Source organism: Colossoma macropomum, unplaced genomic scaffold (assembly GCF_904425465.1).
Source record: "Colossoma macropomum unplaced genomic scaffold, Colossoma_macropomum, whole genome shotgun sequence".
Taxonomy (NCBI): Eukaryota; Metazoa; Chordata; class Actinopteri; order Characiformes; family Serrasalmidae; genus Colossoma; species Colossoma macropomum.
The window spans coordinates 17,565,923-17,593,195 of record NW_023494795.1 but is presented as its reverse complement, the minus strand read 5'-3'; the positions used below and the strand labels follow the sequence as shown (position 1 = coordinate 17,593,195).

The 27,273-nt window shown below is 36.8% G+C and overlaps 2 protein-coding genes across 2 annotated transcripts; one reads left to right on the top strand and one right to left on the bottom strand.

The window, feature by feature from the left end:
- The first annotated feature begins 8,319 nt into the window (after positions 1-8,319).
- baalcb (BAALC binder of MAP3K1 and KLF4 b) lies at positions 8,320-11,998 on the top strand. The gene is made up of 3 exons (XM_036582668.1): positions 8,320-8,503; positions 9,329-9,519; positions 11,195-11,998. Exons 1-3 carry the CDS (start codon positions 8,320-8,322, stop codon positions 11,366-11,368), a joined length of 549 nt encoding a protein of 182 aa, XP_036438561.1. The 3' UTR covers positions 11,369-11,998.
- Positions 11,999-14,405: 2,407 nt separating this feature from the next.
- Positions 14,406-24,803, bottom strand: nme6 (NME/NM23 nucleoside diphosphate kinase 6). The gene is made up of 5 exons (XM_036581685.1): positions 24,398-24,803; positions 20,891-20,993; positions 18,678-18,717; positions 17,150-17,310; positions 14,406-15,251 (listed from the first exon to the last, which is right to left on the bottom strand). Exons 1-5 carry the CDS (start codon positions 24,488-24,490, stop codon positions 15,100-15,102), a joined length of 549 nt encoding a protein of 182 aa, XP_036437578.1. The 5' UTR covers positions 24,491-24,803; the 3' UTR covers positions 14,406-15,099.
- Positions 24,804-27,273: the final 2,470 nt, after the last annotated feature.

Sequence of the window (27,273 nt, the reverse complement as noted above, 5' to 3'; positions counted from 1 at the left end):
TCTGCGCACTATGCGCCTCAGCATCCGATGACCCTGCTCTGTCATTTTATGAGGCCTACCACTTAGTGGCTGAGTTGCTGTCGTTCCCAGTTGCTTCCACTTTGTTATAATACCACTGACAGCTGACTGTGGAATATTTAGTAGCGAGGAAATTTCACGACTGGACTTGTTGCACAGGTGGCATCCTATTACGGTACCATGCTGGAATTCACTGAGCTCCTGAGAGCGACCCATTCTTTCACAAATGTTTGTAGAAGCAGTCTGCATGCCTAGGTGCTTGGTTTTATACACCTGTGACCATGGAAGTGATTGGAACACCTCAATTCAATGATTTGGATGGGTGGGTGAATACTTTTGGCAATATAGTGTATTTTTAATTGATATGATAAAATCTTTCCCCCATGATCTTTTTTATCAGATTAACCAGGACAGTTCAGGCCTCTCTCCAAAAACAGCCAAGCTACCAGCACAACAGCAGCATTCCTCATATCAAAAACAATGCCACAATAAAAACACAAAAATGCATTTAAAAACAATAAAAACACTTTAGAAATGCTGACTTGTTTGCTCACCTATGAAGACAAAAATCCAGTTCACTCCCAGTTTTGAAAATCATACACATATTTCACAATATTAAAAAAATAAAATGCATAGCTCAACTGAGGGTCCTCCTCTGAAACAGACGGGAATTTCATTTTATGTTTACCGCAACCAAATGTGGTGCAGAAAAAATAATTTAAATAGCTCCTATAAGAATTTATATTTAAAGATCTTGCTTGGGACATAGAATCCCTCACACAATATCAACAAGACCAAAATGTGGGCTTTTTAAAGCCATTTAGTTTTGAATATGTTATTTTGCAAACAATGCAAACAAATTCAAAACAATCAACACTTTATCGCCTCATTCACTTTAACTTCTCATTCATGAACTATAAGTGCATTAATAATTATTCATATGACCATGTTTGTTGCATTCATTACATTGTTTAGGCTTTTACAGTGTTAGATAGAACTTGATGCATGAGCAAAAGCTCATGTTACTATGAGCTCTTTGAAGTGTGTAAAATATCAGGTGCCGGGATAAAGATGTTTGGTTGAGTAAAAAATATCAAAGTATATTATATCAAAATATAATATTTCATGATGCTTTAAAACATTGCAAAGAACTGCAGGAACAATAAATACGACTAGAGCTGATACACTAACATTTAAACTATAAGTTTGTGGACCGGAACCTCACATCCATCTCTAATTAGAAGTGTCCACATACTTTTGGCCATGCTGTGAATAGTGTTATACTCTCTCCAAACATTAACTCTCATAGCCATTCGGATGTTTACCAAGCAAAATTTCTAGGTAAACTAGATCATTTAACCCCTTTCTGCAGGCCTCCTAGTGGCCATTCCACAGGCAGGGAATGGAATGGAAATTGACTTGTCAGATATTTTTATTAATGTAATAAAATAAAAATGTTTATCAAATGTGTGATTAAAATGTAATAAAAATATTTTTTACAATTTTCTAATGTAATAAATATATTAAATTGCTGAACTGATAGACATCCAAAACAGGCTGAAATAGCATTTTAAGTTTGCGTAAGTGGGGAATATTCACTAAAGATGTCACTGTTGACTTTTCTATTAATTTTTTCATTTATTTATTTAGTCATGACTGGCTGAACACTGTAACAAATAAAAAGGACAGTCAATTATCTTCATAAAAATAATGTTTAATAAAGTTTAAAAATAAGAAAAAGGAAGTGCACACAAGCAAACCACATGGGGACAACGTCATCGAGGACCAAATTTAGACAAAAGAAGCCTTTCCTATGCTTAGTAGGAGAAAAGAAAGAAATAAACCCACCAACAGATGCCAACCTTCAGGTTGCAAGTCATGCCTTTGATGAGGCTCCCAGACCCACCCACTGTACCTGCCTGACTGACAGCAAAGACATGTTGCTGTTTGTTTGTTTGTTTGTCTGCTTGTTTGTTAGTGATTTGGTCAACTGAGAAGTCCTGCTTTATTAGATAATCCCAGCCTTTTAAACATGACTTTACAAAGTACTGCCTTTGTGTAAAAGAAACTTTTTAAAACTCTCTGAGTTGTGAGCATGACAAGGCGTCTCTTCGTTTGGCTGTGGTAACGCTAAGCACAAAGTTAATTCAGATTTGGCTGAGCTCTAGCTTGTTTTTGTGGTATAGAGACTCTGACTCACTTGCTTAGTCTTTGTCAATGCAATACAATATGAATGAATTCCAAGTTCATTTTATTTTTTTTACATCACCCAACCAACAAAGCTCTCTCTCAGTGACAAACAGAGCAACCATTCAAAAACACATAAGAAGCCTTCATCATAATTGTTTTTGATAGAGTGCATTTCTGGACTTCGCTCGTCTGCTTGCCAATTATGGTCTGAATGAAAATTGCCTTTAGAGATGGCACTTAACCATATACAGCATTGCTTTTAGGAAAATAAAGGCTTACAGACTAAATCTGTGTAGCAATAAACTCAATACCTGAGTTTGATGCACTAAATCTAAAGGTATTAAAATCTTTTTCTTTTTGACATTTTCTAGCCTTGGGTGGCTCTGAAGAACAGCTGAAAAACTATACACTCATTTACAGATACAGTTTACAAAGATCTGTTTGCCACTTTATGCAAGTAAATAAGCCTGATATTTGCAGACATTTGAGAAGATTTATAACTTAAATATGACTGTATCTTTAAAATGAGCTCAATATGAACAATCACAGTAAGCCTATGTTATGTTCAAGATCTGTTTCCAGAGCATTTTTAGGACATTAATAGATGCTAAAATCTGTGCCATGGTGTGGTTTTACCAAGTGGCAAGGCAGTACTATTATTCATCATGCTAACACAGTGGCCCAGTACTGGACTCTTTTGCCTTGTCCTGTCCACACCGTGTCACTGATGCTAAAGTTTGATTCATCTACAGCATCCCTACTGCATTTTACTGATGGTCATCCACAACCTAGCTGAAACAGATGTTCATCATATTATAACCTTAGTTGTTTCTCCAATCTAATGCTGCATACAAAAGCTGTTTTTCTGCTAATGTCCCTCCCTTCTGAAGAACCTTCAGCCTGCCAAATGTACAAACCAGGTGCATAGGATACAATGAAAACGCATGATGAAACAGCTGGACAGCACAGATTATTGGCATCTAGCACATCAAATCCACCTAGACATAAACACAAGACCAGCCTGTTCAAAAACACTGTTAGCCCATAATTCAACAAATAACTCTGAATATGTGAAATGTCAAAAAATAATAATAATGGAAGTCTAATGAAAATATATACAGCATCAATAAACTTCCCAGACTGGTAATGTGAAAACACTCTATCGATTATAAATCCCCTTTGGGGATACTCATCAAAACTGGTTAGGTCCTATTAAACCATGAATTCTGTCCTTTTAGCATTTCATTTTCCACTCGAATGGGTTTAAAATTGCCGCCTCATTATGTTGGCCATGTTTACTAAACACTTGAATCTTTCAATTGGAAAAATCTGGCCAGTTATTTTGAAGCAATGTTTAATTGTGCCTAACAATGGCCACTCAAATGGTCAAGGGCCTTTACTGAGCCAGTACTTTGGCTGCTGATTGGGGATGTTTTGGAATCTACAGTTGTTGTTTTGTTTTTGTTTTTTTTGTTTTTTTTTCTGAGAGTGAAGTCATTGGCACCCCTAGAAATTCTTCTGAACAAAATTTTACTGAAATGTGATCCCATCTATATTTAACCTTTTTAGGCCCACGTGAGTAAAACATACTGAGTGCTTGGTATGAGGCACCTGAGTTAAACATACTGAGTGGTCAGTGTGAGGCCCACCTAAGTAAAATATACTGTGTGTTCAAATGAGGCCCACCTGAGTAAGACATTCTGAGTGTTCAGTATGAGGCCCACCTGAGTAAAACATTCTGAGTGTTCAGGAACTCATAGGCAGTCATCCATGTCTTCCTGTTTCACTGGAGTTAAAATTTGAGGTGACATAAAGGTCAAATTCCCTTCATTCATCAACATGAAGAAGATTAGAGACTACACAAATGAGCTGTCTGATAATGCCCATACCCACTGTTAGGTCAATAATTAAAAAGTTTTAAACAATCAGAGCTGTAATGAACCTGCCCAGAAGAGGACACAAGCGTATTTTGACTCCACTCAGTGAGGAGGATGGTTAGAGAGGCCAAAATTTCTCCATGAATCACAGTTGGAGATTTGCAGATGATGGTGGGATTCAGGGGTCACCAAGCCTCTGTGCCAACAAAGTATTCAAAAGCCTGTTGGAACAAAGCCTTCTTACAACTGACTGCAAATGTAAGCACTTGGAGATCGCTAGACACTACTAGACCTTTCACCAGAACTGGGTTCTAAGGTCAGAGGAGACAAAAATATAGCTCTTTATTTATCTTTTTTGGTTAATTTAACACAAGTTTTTTGTAATGTTTTATGATTTTACATTTCTCAAATGCACACACAGGCCTCTGTTATTTTCTGGTTACAAAAAGTAACAATATATTCATTCTGAAAATGTCATTATTTTTACACTTACAGCTTTAGGGGTCTCTGGCACTCCAAAAAGTAAGGTAAAGCAAGGCTCTAAAGCAACAGTACATTAGGGGGTTAAATAAATGTTATTTGTACAAATTGGCATTCCACCGATTTTTCAAAGTTCTGCAAAATTCATTCTATAAGATGTAAAAAAGTCAGAGTGGTTTGATGTAAATTGCTGTTTTGGAGAAACTTACTGAGTCAGAATTGTTCACAGTGGTGGCGATAGGAACCAGATGTCCAAAGAGTTCAATGGTCAGGTTTTTACACTAAATGGCAACAAATTTGCTGCCTGATGGCTGAGGCATTGTTTTATGATAGGACTGAGAGAAAGATTTGATTTGAAAATATATTTTTTAAATTCTGTTTAGGGTAAAGAGGTACCTACAGGGTGGTGTGAGGCAAAATAGACCCCAAAGAAAACTTTTGTTTTCACGTGACTTTTTTAATTAATATCAACATTACATAAAAAGCTCAGAGGACACATAAAGGTTCATTGATTGTTTTGAATAGTAAATAAAATGGCTGGATTTGCATTGTAGACTTCGCAACCCATAGTTCTGATCACCACCACTGAGCCCAAAAGTTTCTCTGCAACAAATTATTTCACATCACACCACTCTGAATGACTTTGTTTACATCTCTACCTCTGAATTATTTGGAAATTCTGAAAAATCATTGAAATGTAATTTAAGTGTTTCATGAAAAAATAACTCTGCTTGTTCAACGTTAGGCCTAAATGCAAGGTGAGGCAAACTACCTTGAAAAAAAAGTGATGGCTAAATATGGAATACACTGCCCTAAACGTGTTTAATAATGTATTCAGTTACAATACAGAAAAAAACTAATGTATTCAGAATACATTCAGAATACATTTACCATGCGTCTTTGTAAGGCAGATGGGAAAAAGATATATATTTTTTCCATTCTGTTCCTTGCTGTTACTGGTTGGCATTTTTCTTCATGTTTTTCATCTTGTTAATGCATTTCAATAAAAACTCCGATCATTTAAAATTAAACTTGTAACTTTTCTCTCTCTCTCACCACCTCATCCAGTCTACTGCTGCTCCCACATTCCCCCGAGCAGAAGTACAGTACAAACATATCATTTGCAAACATGTCCAGTACTGAGAAAATTACTAGTATGATCATTTCTTTAAAGGAGCTCAGTAACACTAAGATTAATGACTGATTCATTACACTGATTTATCATTTACACAGAGCTCAGCAACCCTGAGATTAATGCCTGGCTCATCACAATGATTTATCAGTCTACTCAGGCTTTAGCAGGAACAAGCATGCATGCTACATTTGTGCACTGATTCTAAAATAGTTCATAAACAAGCATTGATAGTGTTTCTTTTTCATAGAGTATATTATAGTGACCCTATACTGGCTAATGCTGGCCTCTAGAGGTGTTTATTATCGGGGAGTGGATTTAGTTAGTGTGGGTTGGTGGTCACAGTGAGGGTGAAGCCTGTGGTTAGTGACTTAGTGTTTAATAGAGTGTGCTCATATGGGTGTTTCACTGCATGGATGGGTTAAATGCGGAGGTCAAGTTCCCCTGTGCGCAAGGACAATTGGTCAATGGTTTTAAATTGTTTTTAAAACCATTTTTTTTTATTTAGTGCTAAACATTCTTAGTATTCTGCTAAAATGTAAAAAGCAACTGTATTTTGAATACAGTCTTTACAAAATGTATCTAGAAGTGAATACAAATACTCAATTTCTGTATTCTGAATACATTCCCAATACTTGTATTCCTTGTAGGGGTGCATTGCTTACAAGGCACTGTATGTCTGTCAAAGAGACAGAGAGAGAGAGAGAGAGAGAGAGAGAGAGGCTTCCCCGCGCACTGACTGAAGGGGGAGTGTCAGCCTCCGTGCTGCTGCTGGGCTGCTGTTCATTCTCACCGCTGTGATTCAGGATTAAAGCAGCAAAACAAGCGAAAAGGCCCACAAATCACAGTGAGTAGTCATTTAAAAGCGCTACGCGTTTTCCATCCCGTGACATTCCAGGGTTAATGTTAAATCCGGTTGATTTACCGCTGGAATATCAGCGTCCCGAGGTGTCGACACCCTGAACAGATCGGCTTTACTGAGTGGATCATTCGGCCGCGTATGAATTATTGTTCGACTCGGACGTGCAGAAAACAAACACTCGCTCCTTCTTCACGGTGATGTTATGTGGATGTGATGCCGGATTCTGACTGTGGCGCTTAGCTGATCTCCAGTTCACTGTATTACAGACAGCTCTGATTATCAATGGGGGATGATTAAATGATTAATAGGCTGTAAATGTCTCGAGCTCATTAAACTGAATTTGGAGATCTCAGTGCTGCTCTCAACTCTGAATGGCTGCTTTGAACGCAGACCTGCTCTTTGGACAGCATAGGGACATTTTCTGTTGTTTCACAGTGAATAATAAGGAGTATATAGTCTGAAGATACATCGTGTTTAGTTTATGCCATTCTCTCTCCAAAATTCATTTCGATGTTTTGTCATAGCTCTAAATATGTGTCCTGATGGAATCTTCTGTTTATACTTAAAGAGGAATTCCAACGATTTTTCAAACATTTCTATAAAATTAGACAGTAGAGATGTAAACAAAATAATTCAGGGATGGTTTGGTGTGAAATGCTTCATTCTATAGAAACTTGCCTGTTTAGGATTGTTCACAATGATGGTGATGGGAACCAGACGTCCAAGTGTTTAATGCCTCTAAAGCTTCCTCACAAAAAGCTAGGGGTGGGCAATATGACAATATTTTATCATTATTGTGATAAATTACATCACAATATGCTTTTCTGAGCATATCGTGGATATCATCAGTACTTAAAGAACACTGGCCAACTTCGTATGTCATTACAAAGAAAGCATAATTAGGCCTGTATAATTAGATTGAGTGCAGTGCAACATGTGAAACATTGAATAAAAATCATTATATTCATAGTTTGTGTTGCAATTTTTAAAAAGCAACATTGCTGGTTCTTTTTATGTCTGTTCTAACTAGTCAAACTAAAAGAAATATCACTGTACATATTATGTATCGTGCAAATGTTTTCAATTATTGTGAATATGAATATGTTGCCTGATGCCTGAGATATTTTTTACAATAGTTTTTACAATAGAGATCAGGTTTTGCCCTAAGACTAAAACTAAAAAACCCAAAGAAAACTTGGTCATTTTGGATAGTAAATGAAATGGCTATATTTGCATTGTAGACATTGCGACCCCTGTTTCCAATCACCACCATTGCAAAGAAATTTGAGTCAGCAAGTTAAAATGTACCATTTCATATTAAACCATTCTGAACCACTTTGTTTACATCTCAATGATTGAAGTATCCCGAAATTTTGCAAGATCAGTTGAATTCCCATTTAACATAGAAGGCTTTTACATCACTGTTGACATTGAGTAAAGCCACTGTAAGTGTATCTAACACTGCTTTGTATCTTCCACAGAAATATGCTTCAGTGTTTCCGTTGACATGCCCATGTGATCAATGGACAGCTGCAAATCAGGAATGTTGAAGCCCAACAGTGTCTCAGACCAAAAAGGGTTAAAGACAGGACTTAAAAATGAATGAGACCTTAAACAAGAAGCTGATATATGAATACAGATGATGCTGCTGTTCAAAGCAAGGAGTTTTCCTAGAACATCTTGATATCAAGATAAAATAAGAATACAACAATGCAGAGTCCAGCCCACTGAGCGCCACTGCTAGCATTCTCTGAGGAACCATGGGTTGTGGAGGTTCTAGGACGGATGCTTTGGAACCACGTTACTTGGAAAGCTGGACAAAAGAGACGGAATCCACATGGCTGACCAGCACAGATGCAGACATACCCCTGTCCTCGATCCACAGCATTCCCTCAGAGAACTCCTCAGAGGTTGGCTTTGCATCTGAGAAAATGGCCAATCCTGGTGAGAAAAGCTTGGAAATCTTAGAAAACATCTGTAGGCTATTTGGCTTATGCCCATTTTTGACAAACACATGGCATGAGTTGGCATGTAAATAATTCTGCAGCACATCATGGCCCTCTGTTTGTAGTCTGTAGGCCTTGATATATTGACCACCTCCTACATTTTCACCAAAATAGTGCAGTGCCATGACAGTGGAGAGTGCCAAGATACCAGTATTGGTGAGCAAGTGATTCCACTAGGCTTCTGTTGCCATGGAGATGGCTTCATCCCTACTGCAGCTCACTACATGAGGATGGTCTACACAATAAGAGCTCCTTATCTTCAAAACCAGAATAATTACTGTGACAAGGCAAACACAATGAATGAAATACTTGAATGGTAACAGGCCCAGATGAAATGCGTGAACAACTTACAAGGAAAGGATGGGGAAGCCTTGATGCTGAGCAGTGCAAAGTAAAATATCTGCCTAGTTCATTTCTAACATTCACTTTTATTCTTCACCATTACTTTCCAGGCTAATGGATTTCACTAAATAGGCATGTAGATGTCAGTATTACAGCTTTGGCTTTATCTTTATGTAATACATAACAAAGCATAGTCTACCACAAAAGCTTAAAGTACAGCTTACTGTATTTTTAGAGTATGTGAATCATCCACCTCCTATCTGACTAGTGTGTACAGCTTAACTAAAGCTCAAAGTTATAACCATTCAGTTGCCTTTACAAAACAGATAGATCTTTGGTAGATCTTGGCTCTAACACTCACCAAGTGTATGAGCAGCCATCCTTACTTTTATCTTTTGTTCACCTCTATCTGCACTGACAGATATCTTTGACGACGGCCTGCCAGCTCCTGCTCAGGCCTATCTGAAGGTGTGTTCTGCCATGTCCGAGGCTGGTCTCAATGATGTCAAAGCTGGTGGTCCTCCTTCAGAATTAACCTCCCAAGACCAAGAAGGATTGTCCTCTCCTGGCACCACAGTGCAGAGGAGAAGTGTCTTATGCACTGAGGAGATTGTAAGAATCTTCACTTTGCACATTCCAGTCAAAAAGTAGCAACATCATATTTAATATTTATTTGATGCAAATGTCCTGCTCATCCAGTGTTTCTTCTGAAATCAAGGGTTTTATTAGAGAGTTTGCACCCCTTTGCTGCAGTCATAGCCTCTACTCTTCTGAGAAGGCTTTACACTAAGTGTTGGAACATTGCTGTGAGGATTTGATTGCATTCAGTCTTAAGAGCATTAGTGAGGTCAGTTACTGATGTTGAGTGATTAGTTCTGGATCACAAATGTCACTCTGACTCATCCCAAAGGTACTGGATGGTGTGTCGGCACCTCCCACCCACCCCATTTTCACTATTCTACTGCCCAAGGCTGGGGGGTCTTTATATGCTTGGCAGTGGACATGGTGACCTGTGGCTCAGAAACATCCTGTTCTTTTGGCAATGCTTTTCTAAGGAGATGAAACAGGCTGTGTGTGCACAATTGATCACCTGTGTCTGCAATGGGTACAAAGTAACCCACTTAAAGTAACTGAACTCACTAATTAGAAAGTGTGTCTAGATACTTTTAGACGTATGGTGTATTACATTAACACAATTGCTGCCAAAAGTAAGCTAAATGAAAGACGAAACTGTGTTGAAACAATATAATTTGTGTGGAAATGAACCATTTGGATCAAGTAAATTCAGTGCATCCCTTTCTAAATATACAGTGTGCTTTCTGAATATTCATTTATAAGGAGGGCCCAGAATCTATATACTGATTCTATATGCTGTACAAAAGTCAGAGACCACCCTTTATTTATTTAATTTTCAGTCAAAATGACCATTAAGTACAAGATACTCATATTTCAGCATAAAAGAAATAAACACTAGTAACACATTAAACAAAAAATGCACAGAAGTCTCAAAAACTAAATATCATATCATATTTTTCAGTATTTAATATGTCCACTTTTTGCCTTTATTACAGCTTCCATTCTTTTCAGGAGACTTGCTTTCAGTTTTTCAAAGAAATATGCAGGGATATTTTTCAGTACCTCCAAAGTTTAGTCTTAGAAGTTGGTTGTATTTTCTGCATCTCACAATCCAAGTATTCTGAAACTCATTCAGTGATGTTGAGATCTGGACTCTGGGTGGTCAGTCTATTGTTTTGGTATCAGGCAGCCAGCAGCTTTTTGTTTGATCTGTGAATTTTTTTTCTATTTTCTTTTCTCAGTAACATCTTCTTGACAGCTACACATCCTTTCAGACTCATAGTGTTAAGTTGTCTCCTCACACTGGAAGGATGGACAGAAACAGCTGTGAGTTTTGGTGGTCCACCAGGTCTTGCATGGTTATTAAAGCCCTCTTTTCTTTATAATTTTATCATTACTTTTTGGAAACTCCTGTTTTTTCACTTATTTTCCTTTGACTTTCCCCTTCCTTACACAAGCAGATTATTTTATATCTAATCTCAGATATACTGCCTGAAAAATGTGTGGGCTGTACTTCATGGCGTTTTGACTGGAAATATACTAAATGAAGGGTGATCTCTGACTTGCACATACTGCACTAGAGTACATAAAATAAGTGGTGACTTCAAAAGTCTTTGATGGTACATGAACAAGAACATATTCTGTCTCGGAAAGGACTGAAAAAGTTCTTCTATGGATTCCAATGTTTGTCTTTCTTTGTTCTCACTCTTAGACCAAGTGGCAAGACAACCGAATGTCTACCAAGCAGGTAACCATCACTGTAACTCAGAGCATTCGTCAAGTGGACAAGAGTGGAAAGATCAAGGAGAAGTCTCACACCACCTGCGAGGTCATGAAACCTCGGGATAGCTTGAAGGAAGCTGCAGTAGACTCTGTTCTGAAATGAGAACGATAACCGAGACAGCAGTTCATGTGGGCTGACATCTGTAGGTCTTCTGCCTTGTGAAAACTGTGATGAACAATAGGCACCATGGACCAAAGAAGAACAGAAGGCAGGTCTGAACTCAATTCTAAGGAAGTACATCAGGCCTGTGATTGGCAATGTAGTCTCAACTGAGAGACTTTATTAGAAAACTTTACATTTTGGTGGTCAGAAGGTTTATCTTGTAATTCACATTTTCGCTAATTTACACCAATTTATGTGTGCTTTTATGCATCCTTATACATTGCTACTTCTTTACTGTAACAGTGGTAGCTGACTCTGATTTAAAATAGTTTGATAAGGATGTTGTAAATGCCACCGTTTTATAAAGGTTTACAAAACAGGGTACATATGGGACAATCAAAAGAATATACCTGAAGACCTCTAAATCCACTTCAAATTTATGATGCATACATTTGCAAAAAGGAATGGTTTGACAAAAAATCTCATTTACATAATTTTCCCCTTACCCCAGTTGTAGTCGATTAGTCAAGACTTGTTTGTTGGAAGTTTAATTATTTACTTCTGCACTGAAGCAACAAGGGTAATATAAAAGAAGCCAAAAATGATTTTGGGCAACAGACATCTATTACCTTTTAGCTACATTAGCCTCCAGAGCAAAATGAAAAAAGAAGCATTAGAAACCAAACAGGTCTTGGCTGATCAACTACATTCAGGAAAGGGGGAAATTGTGTAAATTTATTTATTTTTTTAACTGCATCATTATTTTAACTGACGAACACATTTTGCACCTGAAGTTTAGTACTGCGCTAAAGTCAGAAACTTTCATGTATTTAATTTCCAGTCAAAACTTACTCATTTTTTAGCATTAGAAAAGAGTGAACATTTAACAGAAAATTAAACAGAAGCCTCCAGAGTTAAATATCATTTAGTGCGTTCACTCATTCTCTTTATTACAGCTTTATTCTCTTGCTTTCAATTTTTCAAAGGAATATACGGGGATACTGTTCCACAGCTCCAAAGTTCAGTCTTAGTAGTTGGTTGCTTGTTCTGCTTCTTACAATCCAAGTAATTCCAAACAAATAATGTTGAGGTCTGGACTTTGGGGTGGTCAGTCCTTTGTTCTGAGAACACCAGCAGCTTCTTTGGTTGATTTGCAAGCTATTTCCTTTTCTCAGTAATGGCTTTTTGACAGCTACACATCCTTTCAGACTCAGACTCAGGCTTCTCACAGTGGAAGGATGGACAGAGAGAAACACCTGTGGATTTTTTCAGATCTTAAGTAAGAGTGGAGCTTGATTTTCTCCTCTCTCTCAAAGATGAAAGCGTTAAGTACTGTTTATCTGATGGTGACAGTTTTGGTGGTCTACCAGGTCTTACATCATTCTTAGGAAATCCCAGTCTTTTAATTATATTTTGAACTCTAAGTTTGGAGAAAAACTCCTGTTTTTTCAGTTATTTTACTTCGAGTTTCCCCTTCTTTATGCAAGTGAACTTCATCTAATCTCCTGAACAATGAATAACTTGTACTTAATAACCGTTTTGACCGGAAATTATATAAATGAAGGGTGATGACTTTTATGCAGCACTGTATGTGGGTGTATCCTCTTAAACTAGAGTACCTCTTGATGTTTTGACAATGTTTTCACTTTTGCCAAAAGGGCAAAAGCTATCTTAATGAGGGATGTATGAATCAAACCAAAACAACAACAGTGACTATTCATGACTTCTGTCAGAACATTATAGCACCATGCTGTGCTCACTTCATTCATAAATGCTGTTAAACAGAAATTCTATTTTTTAACTTAATGTTCAATGCTTAAGTTTTCTAAGTTGAAATTTTTGTTTTAAATGTTGTGTTAATGAGATCCAAAGGTTTGTGTTGTGTGTTCTCAGTAGTCCTTTTTGCTGTGTTTATTACAGATGAGATCATGTGCTTTGACCAGCTCAGAGTGAAAAGATGTTTGTCTAAAAGCCTTAAAACAAGTTATCTAGCCTCCCATAAATCCGGCATGCGTCTGTCAGTAACTTGCTGATTGTGTATGAAGTGACCTAATATTCAATGCTACAAATGGAACCATCTATAGAATACGGTCTATCTTTTACAATGATTTCATGTCAGAACTTTACAGTTGGTCAAAGAAGGTGTTTCTGTCTATTCAAATGAATTTATGTGTTAAGTAAAACAAATTAAACAAGTCTAATTTGTCCAATAAAAAAGAAACTGAATCAGATTCCACCTCATGAGTCTCCAATTGTGCTGTTTTCAGCAAACAGCATCTCTCATATTATGACTATCTGACAGTGAATACACAAGCTGATTCTAATAATGAAGCAGCGGTTTGTTTAAGTTCATCTTGTTGCATAAGAAAGAGTATAATAAAACTAAAGGATTAAAGGGATTCATAGTTTCATTACAAGAGATTAAACGCATTTAAAAAGACCAATTAAAATGCAATACAGTGTGTATTTATTACACGGTACTTTAAAACTGAACACAAACAAGTCTAATTTGTCCAATAAAAAAGAAACTGAATCAGATTCCACCTCATGAGTCTCCAATTGTTAAAATGAAATTGTATTGTTTAAATGAAAATGGTCAGAATAGAGATTTTTGATGGGTTAAAAACACAACTGTATATACAAAGGCAAGGGACACTGACTCTCTTACTCATCAAAAAGGCAGATGAATAAATAAATAGAAAGAGGGCAGTCTTCAATGATGTACAATCTACTCTGCACCTCTACTCTTCCTACCATATGGAAACAAGCAGAGGTTTGAGCATGCTTGCAGTGCGTGAAATCAAGTGCCACCAGCACCTCATTTAAATAACATTTACATGAAGCACACCCTAATTCATGTAGATGCTTTGATAGGGAGCCAATAAAACGACAGCATTCAGCAGCTCGAAGGGACAATGGCTATGCTCGTAGGTGGAGTTAGAGGTGGAGCAGTGAGTGCACTGCTCTCCTTACTGACCAAAGTTTATAGTGTAAAAATTACAGGAACTGGAAAGAATGAATGTAAAATAAATAAAACTAGATGATAAAATAATCTGATTATTTTCCTAAAATAACAAACAAAATATTTGCAATTTTTTTTATAGCCGTGCATATAAAATAAGTGCATCCATTTTTGTACTGGATTATAGTGCACAAATCAGTAGTATTTTTGTTATTTTCTATTTTATTTTCCCTTTTATTGGTATTACGGATGAAATGATTATGGTTTGGTCAGTTAACTAGTTGTTAAAGTATTACACCCAAATTTACTCAAACTCATAACAGACGTGAGTTTAATCGCACAGATACACCAAAGATAACATGGATAAAATCGAAAAACTTTCAGTAAAATTTGTATGCGCTTATTGCACAATCAGATTCGATCATATGCAACATTGATGAATAAGGGCCAGTGTTTAACTGCCCGTTTAATGACTGTGCTGTTTTGTTTAGAATGCATAACAGAAAACTCCACTGGACCATTATGATCATTAAGTTCTTTTCCACACTGATTCTGGTTTAGCTAAGAACAAGGTGTTCTGGACAATCAGTGAAGACGACAAATGACACACCACATCTAAAAATGTAATAGCAAAAGTGTGTGAGTGCTCACATGAATCCGAGATGACGGCACAGCAATGTGACAAACAGTAACACATTAACGGGGAACAAGAAAAGCACTTGGGTCTTTATGGCCATTCGTTCAGTCTTTGGTCAAGGCAGCGGGATAGTCAAGTATGTTTTAGTGGGTTATGGATTTGTCTCTGCTGATCATACTCCATATGCCCCGCCCTTAAGCATGGCTCCTCTTTCTCCAGCCACTGCTCGATGCTGAATTCCGGAAAGAAGAAGGCAATCTCTCTCTGGGCTGACTCCTCTGAATCTGTCGGAGCACAAGTCATCTTTAATTAGCCAAGCTGAAAAGCAGAGAGACGAGCAAAAGTAGTGCTGCTGTCAGCATTACTCACAGGCAACAGATTACAAGAAACACAGTCAATATCTTTAAACAAATAAATAAACAATCCCATGGCCATGTCTAATCTGCGCAAACTTGCATTTTGCAGCCTGTGAGAGGGTTGCCTATCCTATTAACACCCGTGTGCAAGAAATTGTTCAGTGAACAGTGTATAAACTGCAGACTATTGGTCCTTTGGAAAATCAATTCGTAGCTTGTTGAAAAAAGCAAGAACACAGACCACTGCTGCCTCATCGTACTCAATATTTGAGAAGGCCTGGGGGGAGGCTTTATGTTTTCAGCAAACAGCATCTCTCATATTATGACTATCTGACAGTGAATACACAAGCTGATTCTAATAATGAAGCAGCAGTTTGTTTAAGTTCATCTTGTTGCATAAGAAAGAGTATAATAAAACTAAAGGATTAAAGGGATTCATAGTTTCATTACAAGAGATTAAACGCATTTAAAAAGACCAATTAAAATGCAATACAGTGTGTATTTATTACACGGTACTTTAAAACTGAACACATACTGACACATCGTTGCTTTGTCTGCCCTCTCTAATCTAAGTCTGTCTGCATGTTCAATGAAAAGTGCCAAATGAAATGTGTATAAATGCTCCTATAGTTGTGCACAAAAGTTTGAACGCCCCACTCAAATTCCATGCTTTGTTGATTTTCTAAGTAAAAGTAAGTTAACACACACTTCTGCACAGTTTAATGCACAATTACAGCTTATAATAAATTTAACATGGGAAAAAAAACAAAATACATCTGGTGCAAAAGTTATGGCATATTTTATGTTTTGTTTTTTTTTTCTAAATGATAAAAGCAAATAAAATTTGCACTAAATTTGCAGACAAAGGTGTTCTCTGTTGAGAATGTGTTCACGTATTTTCACTTAGAAAATTAACAAAGTATGTAATTTGACTGGGGGGATAACTTTTGCATACAACTGTATGTGAATTTATTCATCTATGTCCATCAGAAAATGTGAACAACTAGCAATTACAACCAGGTTTACAAACAGAAACTCAAAATGATCCCAATCACTAACTGAAAGGCGAGTAAATTTATTCAAACATTGGTGGGACAAACATTTGTGTTCTCTTCCTTTATGTGGGTATTTAGTTAGTATCTAGTATTTTAGTTGGGTAAGGATGTTGTTGTGTGTCTGTTCTTTTGTATGACAGCTTGAAGTCTTCTAGGCAAGAAATTGTTCTTGCAGGTGTTCAACACTTTCTGTTTCTTTCATTTTTCCACACTTCATTTTTGGATTTTCAATGCACCTGCAATCTTTTTCACACGCATTTTTTTTTATAACCAAGAGACAATATCCTCAAATTTAAGGTTAATTCAACTCAACACTGAAGTTTTCTAAAGTAGCATTCTCTTTAGAATGTTAATGAGATTTTGAGAAAGGTGTGTTGGATGGTGGTTTTTCAGGAGCAGCACTGCACGATATAGTTGGAACATGACGTGTACAGTTGGATTAGTGTCCCACATTTTTTGAAGTAAAGTAAAATGGGGCATTAAGTGAAACTTTTCTAGTTCACTACTGTTTAGTTGGACCTATAACTAACTATAGAGCTGAAATAATGGACTTTTGAATATGGTGAAGCACAATTTCCATAATACATTAATACATTTATTCCAAGGTGTCCAAGATTATAGATATTTTCGACTCACAGACGGGTCAAACCAGCATATCCGTCAGTACATTTCACATGCAGCACTTACACTGTGTCCAGATATTTGCTGATTTTGATCTGTCATGCTGCTTTGTCACGTCTTAAGTTTGTCTGTTTGTTTGTTTGGAAATACCTGAACCGTGAGTGGTGTTCCTGGTGTCAGTGAGCCCATATTGGGCCCGAATGGTGCTTGGTGAGGTGTATCGCGCCCGATACACTTTTGTTGGACCCATCAACTCCCGCCAGCGGGCAATAGCATCCTCTCTGGCCAGGATATAAGCTCTCATTGGACCGCTGTAGTGGAAACAAGGTATGTACAATCTTAACCCTGAAATGTAGACTGTAACAACGCATTACCAGTAAAAAGGTAGATCTAGATGTCAAGTCTTTGAATAAAAACACAAACAAGTCTGCAACTCTAAAGCATAACTCCTCATGTATGTGTCTATTTAATTTAAGCAGTAAACACATGACTGAATGGGAAAAGCCAAGAGCATAACCTTGCAAAGCAGCACAAAACAAACTAGAGTTTAGGTACTAGGCGATACTCTACAAGTATAAAGTAATAGTCATACCAAATATTAGCAATATTTTCAGCAATATATTTGTCATACAATCTATTTTGTATCCGTGATGCAAAACAGTGGTGTAAATCTCATGGTATCCATGTTTATAAATCATTTGTCTATAAAGCATTTGTATGTAGAGATAGGATCTTAAAATGATCATAAGACAGTGTATGTTATGTTATCAACAGGCAGCATCCGTACATTGTGCACACATTCAAATAGTTAAAAAGATTTAAAATCAATGAGGTATTTTTTTTTTTAACAGCCTACCATCAACATTAGTCATACCCTGGACTCAACAAGCAGGCTATTCCATTCATACACTACAGAATATCTAAAAGATCTTTTACCAGTCATCGTATTAAATGTAAGATCAACAATATTGTGTTTTGTATTGCAAATGTGTATTTAATGAAGTCATTACATGTCATAGCAGCACATGATTAAATCAATCTTATGCAAATGTTGAGAAGAATATTACTTTTTATTCCTTTCTGGAAAAGTGGTTTCTTTTGGTTAATGTTGATAACTTCAGGTTTATTAGGTTCATTAACGTTATTAATGCAAACTCCATCTAATATCTGGTACAGTAATCATCTGATACTGTGATACAGTGACACATTCAGTAAATACTGTGATACTGAATTTTATCAGTTTGGTCCAGCAAGTCCCATTAGGTGGTGTCCTGATATTCCATCTTTGTTTTCGCAGGCAACAAGACATCCAAAGGACTGGCTGCCATGGTAACACGGCTTTCGCAAGCTAAACTAGACTGAAAGCAAGCCCCATTAGCAAAGACTATTTTGGCTCCCCACCAGAAAGCAGAGATTAGTTTCAATCTTATATTCCAAAAAAAAAAATAAAAAAACATCTCACAATATACACTCACATTTTCTCATGTTCTTAATAATCCACATGCTTAGTGAGTAGTTCATTTATTTTTGCACAGAATATACAAACCAAAGAAGACACCAGTTTCATAACCCTGCTGCCCGACACTGCCCTCCCTGAAGTGGAATATTCCGTAGACCGCACTGTGGGTGAGGAGCTGGTGAGAAATAAGATCATAATTAGACGATGGTTCACACTTACCTCGACATGAATTCAACTAGTCGCTGGTAGAAGAACCGTCCTACAAAAGACAAACAGGTTAGTGAAAGGTTGCAGGTAGGTGAGCGGTTAGCCTGCCAGTATGACCTGACATGGGGAGCAAGGCAGCAACAAATTTGTACTTCAAAGAGATGCAGCACAGCTTCTCCTAGAGGCGAATATCTTCCAAAGCTGGTGATTCAATATCAGGTTGGATCTAGAGTCTGTTGAACTGTGCTGATATGACTCAGCTGCTGATCCAAAACCATAGATTACACAAATGGCTGTCTCTTCTTCAATCTGTTATAACTAATGACAGTTACTGTCAATCAATTCTCCAAGGAACAAACAGATGCTCACGGAAGGCAGTAAACAGTGTGAGTGACACTGATGTCACTTTGTAGTCATGAGGAGCGTTTTGTTGTCATTCTTATCAACACATGAATCTGAATAATATAGGCTGGTAAGCCATCTGGACATGACAGCTAATACAGACACATAGGGCTATATACAGTATATCATCTATATCGGTATACCATGACATTGCAATACTATCATATTGTTTTCACGTTGTAGCAATATTTTTAGCAATATATTTGATAGTTAACGCATGAAATAAAGTCTGTACCTAGCGCTGTCCCTGTAGCCAAGAGGTTTGTTTTTTGATTTTTTTATTTGGGCTTTACTCTTGGTCTAGTGTATGTATCCATTTACTGGGTGCTTTTGTTTGTTTTGAAAGAACAGTTAAAATTGATTCCTTCTGGGCATGTGCTTTCTGTCCGGTGAACATTTGTAATACTGTGCAAGATTCTTTTTTGTGTCATTTTCGAAAAAGAAAACAGAACAAAACTGTCAACAAGCTGCTGTATTGAATTTGTAAGACGATCCTAAAGAGAAATTCCACCTTTTTTAATTTTCTGCATAATTTAATGGTTAAAATGCGAGCAAAGTCAATGAAAGTGGTTTATCGTGAAATGCTCCATGAAATTTAGTCAGAATTGTTCACAGATAGGAACAATAGGAACCACACATCTGAACACTTCAATGCCTCTAAAAGCTCCATCACAGAAAGTTACTATATGAAATGGTTGAGAATACGCTGCCTGATGCCTGAGACATTGTTTTACAATAGTTTTGAGATTTTCCCCTAAAACATTTGTTTTTAATCTAATCATGGCGGAAAGCAACATGCGAAGTGTTGTAGGGCAAAACAGTCTCCTAAGAAAACATATTTTTTCAGATTTACTACTATTTTTCCATTATCTCAGAAGACACATGTAGGTTCACTGGTGGTTTTGGATAATCAATAAAATGGCTATTCGTCATTAGTACTCAGTAGCCCAGATTCCTGCCACTGCCACTTTCAGCACAACCAAATTAAACAGAATTAGCCAGAACCGAACAGAACACAATTCAGCAAACAGTATTAATGTATAATACTTTACAGGTTACTATTTGTGGTGTAGGGAATTGCCAATTTTAAAGCACATCCGATACAATGCTTGGGGCATCCTTGCTTTGCTTTTTTCTTTATTTTGAAGAACTGTTGTTTTAAAGTAATAGAACGCTCAAGGTCATGTGTTATTGTGAACGGTAACACGGCTGTGATTATCTACAGTGTTCACCTTCAGCTCATGCCTGCCACTGAATGTGATTATGCACAATAACACACTCCCCCTCGTTCTATTGCTTAAATATCATGATACTGGATTTTATCAATATCGCTCAGCCCTACTGACACATAGCAAAAATGGTTAGTATTAGTGTTCTGGTGAAAACATTCAAAAACACGCCAGCAATCATTTCAGGTTTTCTTGTTACTCTCAGTAAAATCCTAACTGTGATTTGGACATGATGATCTTCTTCCAGTGGTAAAACAAACAAACACCAATAGCTTTTCTCATGCCACACTGAACAGACTAATTTCATTTTTATTTGTCAGAAACATTCTGCTGATGTGGTTGCTGGAGATCTAGTTTGATTATATTTGTGGATATATTTGTGGATTTGTGGCGTCTCATCAACATGTCCATCAGTGAATACCAATAATCAATAAAATGAAATTAAATATGTTAAAAATAATATAAATTATTAGAATACAATATGTATTGAATACAGTTAAGCAGGACACTATTTAACATTTACATATTTACATTGTGAAAATGTGATGTATGTGAAATGCATGTTGTCCACAGTCTATGAGAGTAAAGACGTACCTTCATGTTCTGCATAAAACCTCTCAGAATCACTTCTTCTCCACATCAAGTCTTTCTTTCTGACAATGAAGAAGTTGTTCTCTAGAATTTTCTGATGAAGAGCCTTAAATATAAAACAGAGAAGGATTCATAATGTTTTAATCCATGTTGAAATGTTTTAACATTCAAATTCAATTCTTATTAGTCAAAGTAACAAAATGAAAATGTTTAAATTCTCTATCAAACTAATTATTAAGGCGGTGCAAGCATGGCACGATTTCACTGTTTAAATTTAAGAAAGAGATTTAATTTAATTTAATATCATATAATCAATCAATTAAATATTTATAATCTTAAGGTTTAACCATTTTCAGGGTATTTCAAACTGCATAGAAAGCCTAAAAATTATATGTACAACAAAACAGGCCCACTTTAAATCTACGGATATCAGAACTGTCTCAGTTAGGCTGGTCCTGCTCATTTCCATCTGCATCCACCTGCACAGATCAAAGGCTGCTGGCTAGAGCAACACAGTCCAAACGCTCCACTAAACTTTGATAATTAAAGACACTTTTATCTCTTTGAAGCTGCACACTGCGGAAATGAAATGGGGGAGGCTGAGATGAGTGTTAATAGCCTTCCTTCATGTTCATGGAAATAGCCTAGAGACAGCTTCACAAGTTTTCAGTACATGATTGTCTGCTACAAGATAAAGACATATGTGGAGCTCCAAGTGCCGAAACTACGCAGACAAGCTTCTCGAATATAGTAATAGGTGTAAAAAAGCAAACTTTTAATATATGCTGAATTAATATGCTATGAACCATTTCTGACCATTCCAATATTCTCTTTGACACTATTTCCCTTTTGTTATAAAGAACAAAGGTATATCCATGGCATTCTCTATCATATTGAAAGCCTTTTACTGTAGCATGGCAATGAACAGAAAAGCTCCCAGTGTGTTCCAGTGTGAGACCTCATTAAGGAGGGTGATGAAGGCTCATGCTGAAACGCGTTGAGAGATTGTGTGTCCATAGGCATGAAGGCTTTTTAACTTAATGGAGAGCACCATGTACATTCACTTGTTCTTAAGCTTTTGAACCCCTCTCCATTATTTTATGTGTGCATTTATTTCCCTACCAATAGTGCTCAGTATATTTGTACTTTTTTGAAGATCACTTCTGCTTTTATTCTATTACAGTATAACAAATGACTGGTACAGCTGTCCCGGACAACTGAGCACACTGTTCTTACAGACATACTGTGGAAAATATGAACTGTGTGCATGTATTTTCTTCTTTGTTAGTAGAAAATGTAGATGTAGTATGTAGAAAAAGCAGACAATTTCCATGTACAGTTTATAGGAGACGAAACAAAATACGTTCCAATTGATTGTACTCGGTCTGCCTACCCTTCATTTTACTACTCTGTGTAGAGTCTGTTTCCATGGAATCGTGCAGCACATTTTTAAAAGCCAATCAGAAAGTGATGTATACATAATCATATCCAAATAACCAGCAAACAGGCTGCAGGTTAGCTTGCCAGCTGAAACAGTTATCCATCTTTTCTAGTAGTACCCATATTTTAAAAGACTGTGCAAAGACATATCTAGATTTGTTGTTGATCAGTTGTGTGAAGATTTCTGCCTGTTGCAGAAGGATGCAGTGCTTGGGTTCCTTGATTATGACAAAAACAGACAACAGCAGTATTACTTAAAGGTGTTTTGCCTCCTTACTCAAAATGTTATACTAGCAGGAAGTATGTGATTACCTTTATACTTCTGCTTCAGTCCAACATTTATTAGGCACTGCAGAGTGAATAAAATGACCTCTAAATTTTTCATTTTCTTGTACACTGCCCCCTAACCTCTGACTAGGAATTACACTTTATTTGATGTGATCTTAAAGGTTACAGATAATACTAATTGACCACAGTGAATTATAATTCATTATAGAATCAGAATCTAATTCTTATCTTGCATATTCATGACCTGTGAAATTAACTGACCCTCACACACTTCACACACTCCACATCGCTCTACATGAGTAACGCTATAGCCCCTATGAGATTTACAAATGCTCAGTTTTTGGATGCATGAGTGAAAATAGTCACTCTCTGCATTCTATTCCAAATAACGAAATCAAATCAAAATGGCTCAATTTTCTTTCTGACGTTGAAGTGAAGTGATTTATTGCCTACTCATTTGAAAACCAGGCTCAACACAGCTCCAGATATGCCAGATGACTCAAGCTGAAAGGAACAGCTTTCCCAACACTTACTGGAGTTAGTGTGGATGATAAGATGGTAAATCTTTATTTTTAAATAACAGTCATTGTTTTCATTCAATGGTTTATTCAATAAGGTAGCTAGCAATGAGAATTTAGTGTGATGCGCAGGCTAACGTTAACTAGCTAATGTTGTCTAATTTAGCTTGCTAACATTAACGTTAACATTACCTACCTGCCTTCAAATGTTTTGCATCTAAGATGCAATACAGCTATAAATGTATTTTTATAATGTTATGTGATATGATACACTGACATTTTTGAAACTGACAATAGTCATTGAGTTTCCCCTGTTTAGTTCTATCTCGTTATAGTTAAAGCCTAACAGACAAGTCTTGGTCAATGGTGGAATCTATACCATGACCCCAAAAAAATGCTAATCTAATTCTCTGGGTAAATTAAAGTGATTAATATGTAAGAAATGTACGTTCTTAAGCTCTTAAAATATGAAGTGTGGCGTCCTCTAATTTAACCAGAGAATTTGATTAGCCTCAGTTTAATCAGGGCGTGGATTCTTGGCCATTGACCGAGACCATCTGACACAGAGGCTGTGAATCAATCCGCTGGGGTCCACACCCACAAAACAGAATGTAAAAGGTGACAGAGAAAAAAAAAGAACATACAAAACACTCCTTTTGGGGAAATTTTTAAAAGCAACTTAAATATAAATTATGAAATAAATTAAGTGCTGTTTCTAGCTAAATTTCACATTCATAAATTAAAATATTCAAACTCTAAACCTTCATATTAACGCTCTTGATATTGTTTCATAAGAAGTGTAAATATTTTCTTATTTATGCTTTTTGTTTAATTATATTTTTGATTAAAAGCCCCTGGCTGTTCGACCGTTTTTTTACTTGTATTACTCTACGAAGTTTACATTATAACTAATTAGAACTGATAAGGCGGCCAATCACAGAGAGAGAGAGAGAGAGAGAGAGAGAGAGAGAGAGAGAGAGAGAGAGAGAGAGAGAGAGAGAGAGAGAGAAAGAGAGAGAAGGTGTTCAGTGCAGTAAACTCAGGCTTTTTTGCACCCACATGCAGTAAAAGCAGGCTGTCTTTGCTCAAGACGTGAAAAACTGACATCGTCTGATCAGCTGTTTAAAGAGGTACAAACACTTTTTTGCAAAAACAAAGCACGCGCGATGCTCACATCCTTCTTTTTCGCTCTCTCTCTCTCTTCACACACATGAGGTTACGGCCGCATCGTATATTAATTTTACGGCCTTTTCTCTCGCCTCACCTCCAGAATGAGAGGATGAGCAACAGCGTCCGGTTTGATGACCGCAAGGGTGAGCTGCAGCACCCTCGCGCACCTCAGCGTGCTCAGAATCATCAGCGGCGCTGGAGACCAAACAGCCGGGAATACGACTCCTCGCTCCCCCTGTATCTAAACTAAACTAACGCGTTATACTTCTGACTTCAGGCTTATATCCAGCCACTGTTCGGCGCTGTTATTAATACGTAAGATAGCTATCATTTCGCACTGCCAAAGACCACCGGATACATTTTAAACCCTCCAAATGCTGCGAATGAGGCGGTAGAAGGCTTTTAGATTAAACTGAGAAATAAAGTTTCGCTCGGTTTATTCAGCGCTTAACAGCGTGAGGCTTCAGGTCTGTATGGGCGCCGCCATCTTGCTATTTCGAAAACAAGCGGATTGGTCCAATCAGAGTTGAGAGTTTCAGAATCGCTCCCACAGTCCTCTGCTGCTGTTCTCCTGCTCCTGCTCTGCTACTGCTGCCCTCCTGTTCTTTTACTGTTAAAGGAACAGGCTAGAGCAGGGGTGCCCAAACATTTCAGGGGCCTAATTTCATTTTTGCAGTCTTTGTGGTGGGCTGAGGGCCAAAAAGATAAAACAGTTTACAAATAAAGAAGACAGGGAGGTTTCAAATTGAGTGCTTTTTATTATAACATTACCCTTTATTTTTTAATAAAGTAATTAAAACATACAATTTTAAATTAAGAAAATAAGAATTTAAAATGGTTTGTTAGATCTTTGGTTATTTTATATTTTACATACATATGTCATCTAAACCGCTTATCCTTCTGGGTCGCGGTGGGGTGCTGGAGCCTATCCCAGCTGTCATTGGGCAGAAGGCGGGATACACCCTGGACAGGTCGCCAATCCATCACAGGGCAATCTTTGGTTATATACTGTGTAAATTGTATTTGTTGTCTCACTGGGTGAGGGGGTGAGGTTAGGGTAAATCAAGCGTCTAGTCTATGGTTTTCCCCAAGAACAAGACTTCCCCAGTTTTCCAAGGTTTTTTGTTTGTTTGTTTTTTTAAACGTGTATTAAAAAAAAAACAATAGGCGTATGAATGCCAATAAGTCTTTTTAAATAATATTTTAGCCTGTTTCTGTTCTGTCACTAGTCCAATGTTCTTTTTGTCTTTCTTTTTTATCTTTTATTTTCTTTTTATTTTTATGCATCTAAAGTAAGATTTGGTATGAAAAATGACCTCCATGGAGCTCTGAGGACATGTTTTCATTTTGTAGTTGGCAGTATACCCAAATAAGGAACTGGAGGTCTAAGCGTTTTTTGTTTGTTTGTTTGTTTTTACACCCATTCAAAAACAAAAATATTCAAAAGCCAATACATTTTGTTCTATATACACTTTTCCAATGAATATCCAATATAACTGGATCCTCTAAATTTTGAAATTACTGTCAACTTCACCAAAATACACCTCACAAACCAGCTAGTCTCATCAAGTGTTGTAGTATAAGTGATTTCATCAGTAGTGGCCCGTATTTTCAGTAGCTGGTGTTATTATATAATGGTGTTCATGTTTAGTAGTAAACTTAATTTATTAATAAGTGACGTCAATTCAATGCGCGTGGGTGTTTGCTGTTTGCATGTAGCAATATTTGTAACACTTACTGAATGACCTCATAATCCAGAGGGTCTCAGTGATATTCTGGGGGGAATATGTGACACAAAACATTTTGGGTTTGTAAGGTTTTTAATACAGGTTGCAATAGTTTAGAGCCAGTGTTCTCTGTTCGTTCATTACTTGTGCATATCACTGATTACAAAAGTTCTGTGGAGCAAGCTTTGGGTTCAAAATGGTCTTGTACAACAGAAGGCAGCAAGCTTAAAAACAGTTCATCTACATCCCATCTTACGTTATCATGAATGAGAATTTTAACATAATCTCTGAACATTTTTGGCATAATATTTTTATTTACAATAGCTTTAGCTTGATAGCTGGCAGTACTGGCTTCAGTTTCCTGTGTTCCTCTGCCTGAGAGGGAGCAAATGGAAATTGGGTACATATAGAAACACAACATTCAAACAAGCACAAAGCAGCACAATAGTAAAGAGTGAGTTATACTATTTCACTATTACCATTTCAGGCTCTTTAACATTTTTTTGTGCTATGTAATTTAGGAGCGCACACAAACATTAAAAAAATGGAAAATGTATCATTATTTATTTTTAGTAGCATGTTTGAGCCTTTGATTATTCTTGATGATTCATGTAAAAATGACTTTTTTCATGAAAATGTTTCACAGAAACAGGAGGATATTTATACTTTTACCTTAATTTATAGATTTTTTCTTTCTTGAGTGACTTGACATTTGTAGAGACAGATAAAGAAAGACAACAGGCTTCACCCAGTTACCTTAGTTCACGTGATCTCAGACATGTGACCTTAACTCCACAGCTGTCGCCTCGTCTCAGGAGAGCTACACTATGAGCTACCAAAGAGCGAGAGCGCTGGAAAAATTAAAGCATTTGGTTCCAGTTTTAGAAGTCTTTAATAAAGGAGAAAATGTCCCATTACAAATATGTTTAATTGAATATGCTGTGAATTTATTAGTGTAATTAATGTAGAGTATATACAGTCATATGCAAACGTTTGGGCACCCCTGGTCAAATGACATGTTTTGTTGCATACCGTGTATTGCGGAATGTAACATTTTAGGGAAAAACACATAAAAGTTTTGACATATTTAATGTTTTTTATTTTTTTCCCAATATGTTGAACTATATGTCCTTATACTAATAGAAATTCTGCACTAAAATTGCAGAAAAATGCAACGTTTAAGTGTGTTCTCTGTAGAGGATATGTACACTTATTTTCGTTCTGAAAATCAGCAAATAATAAT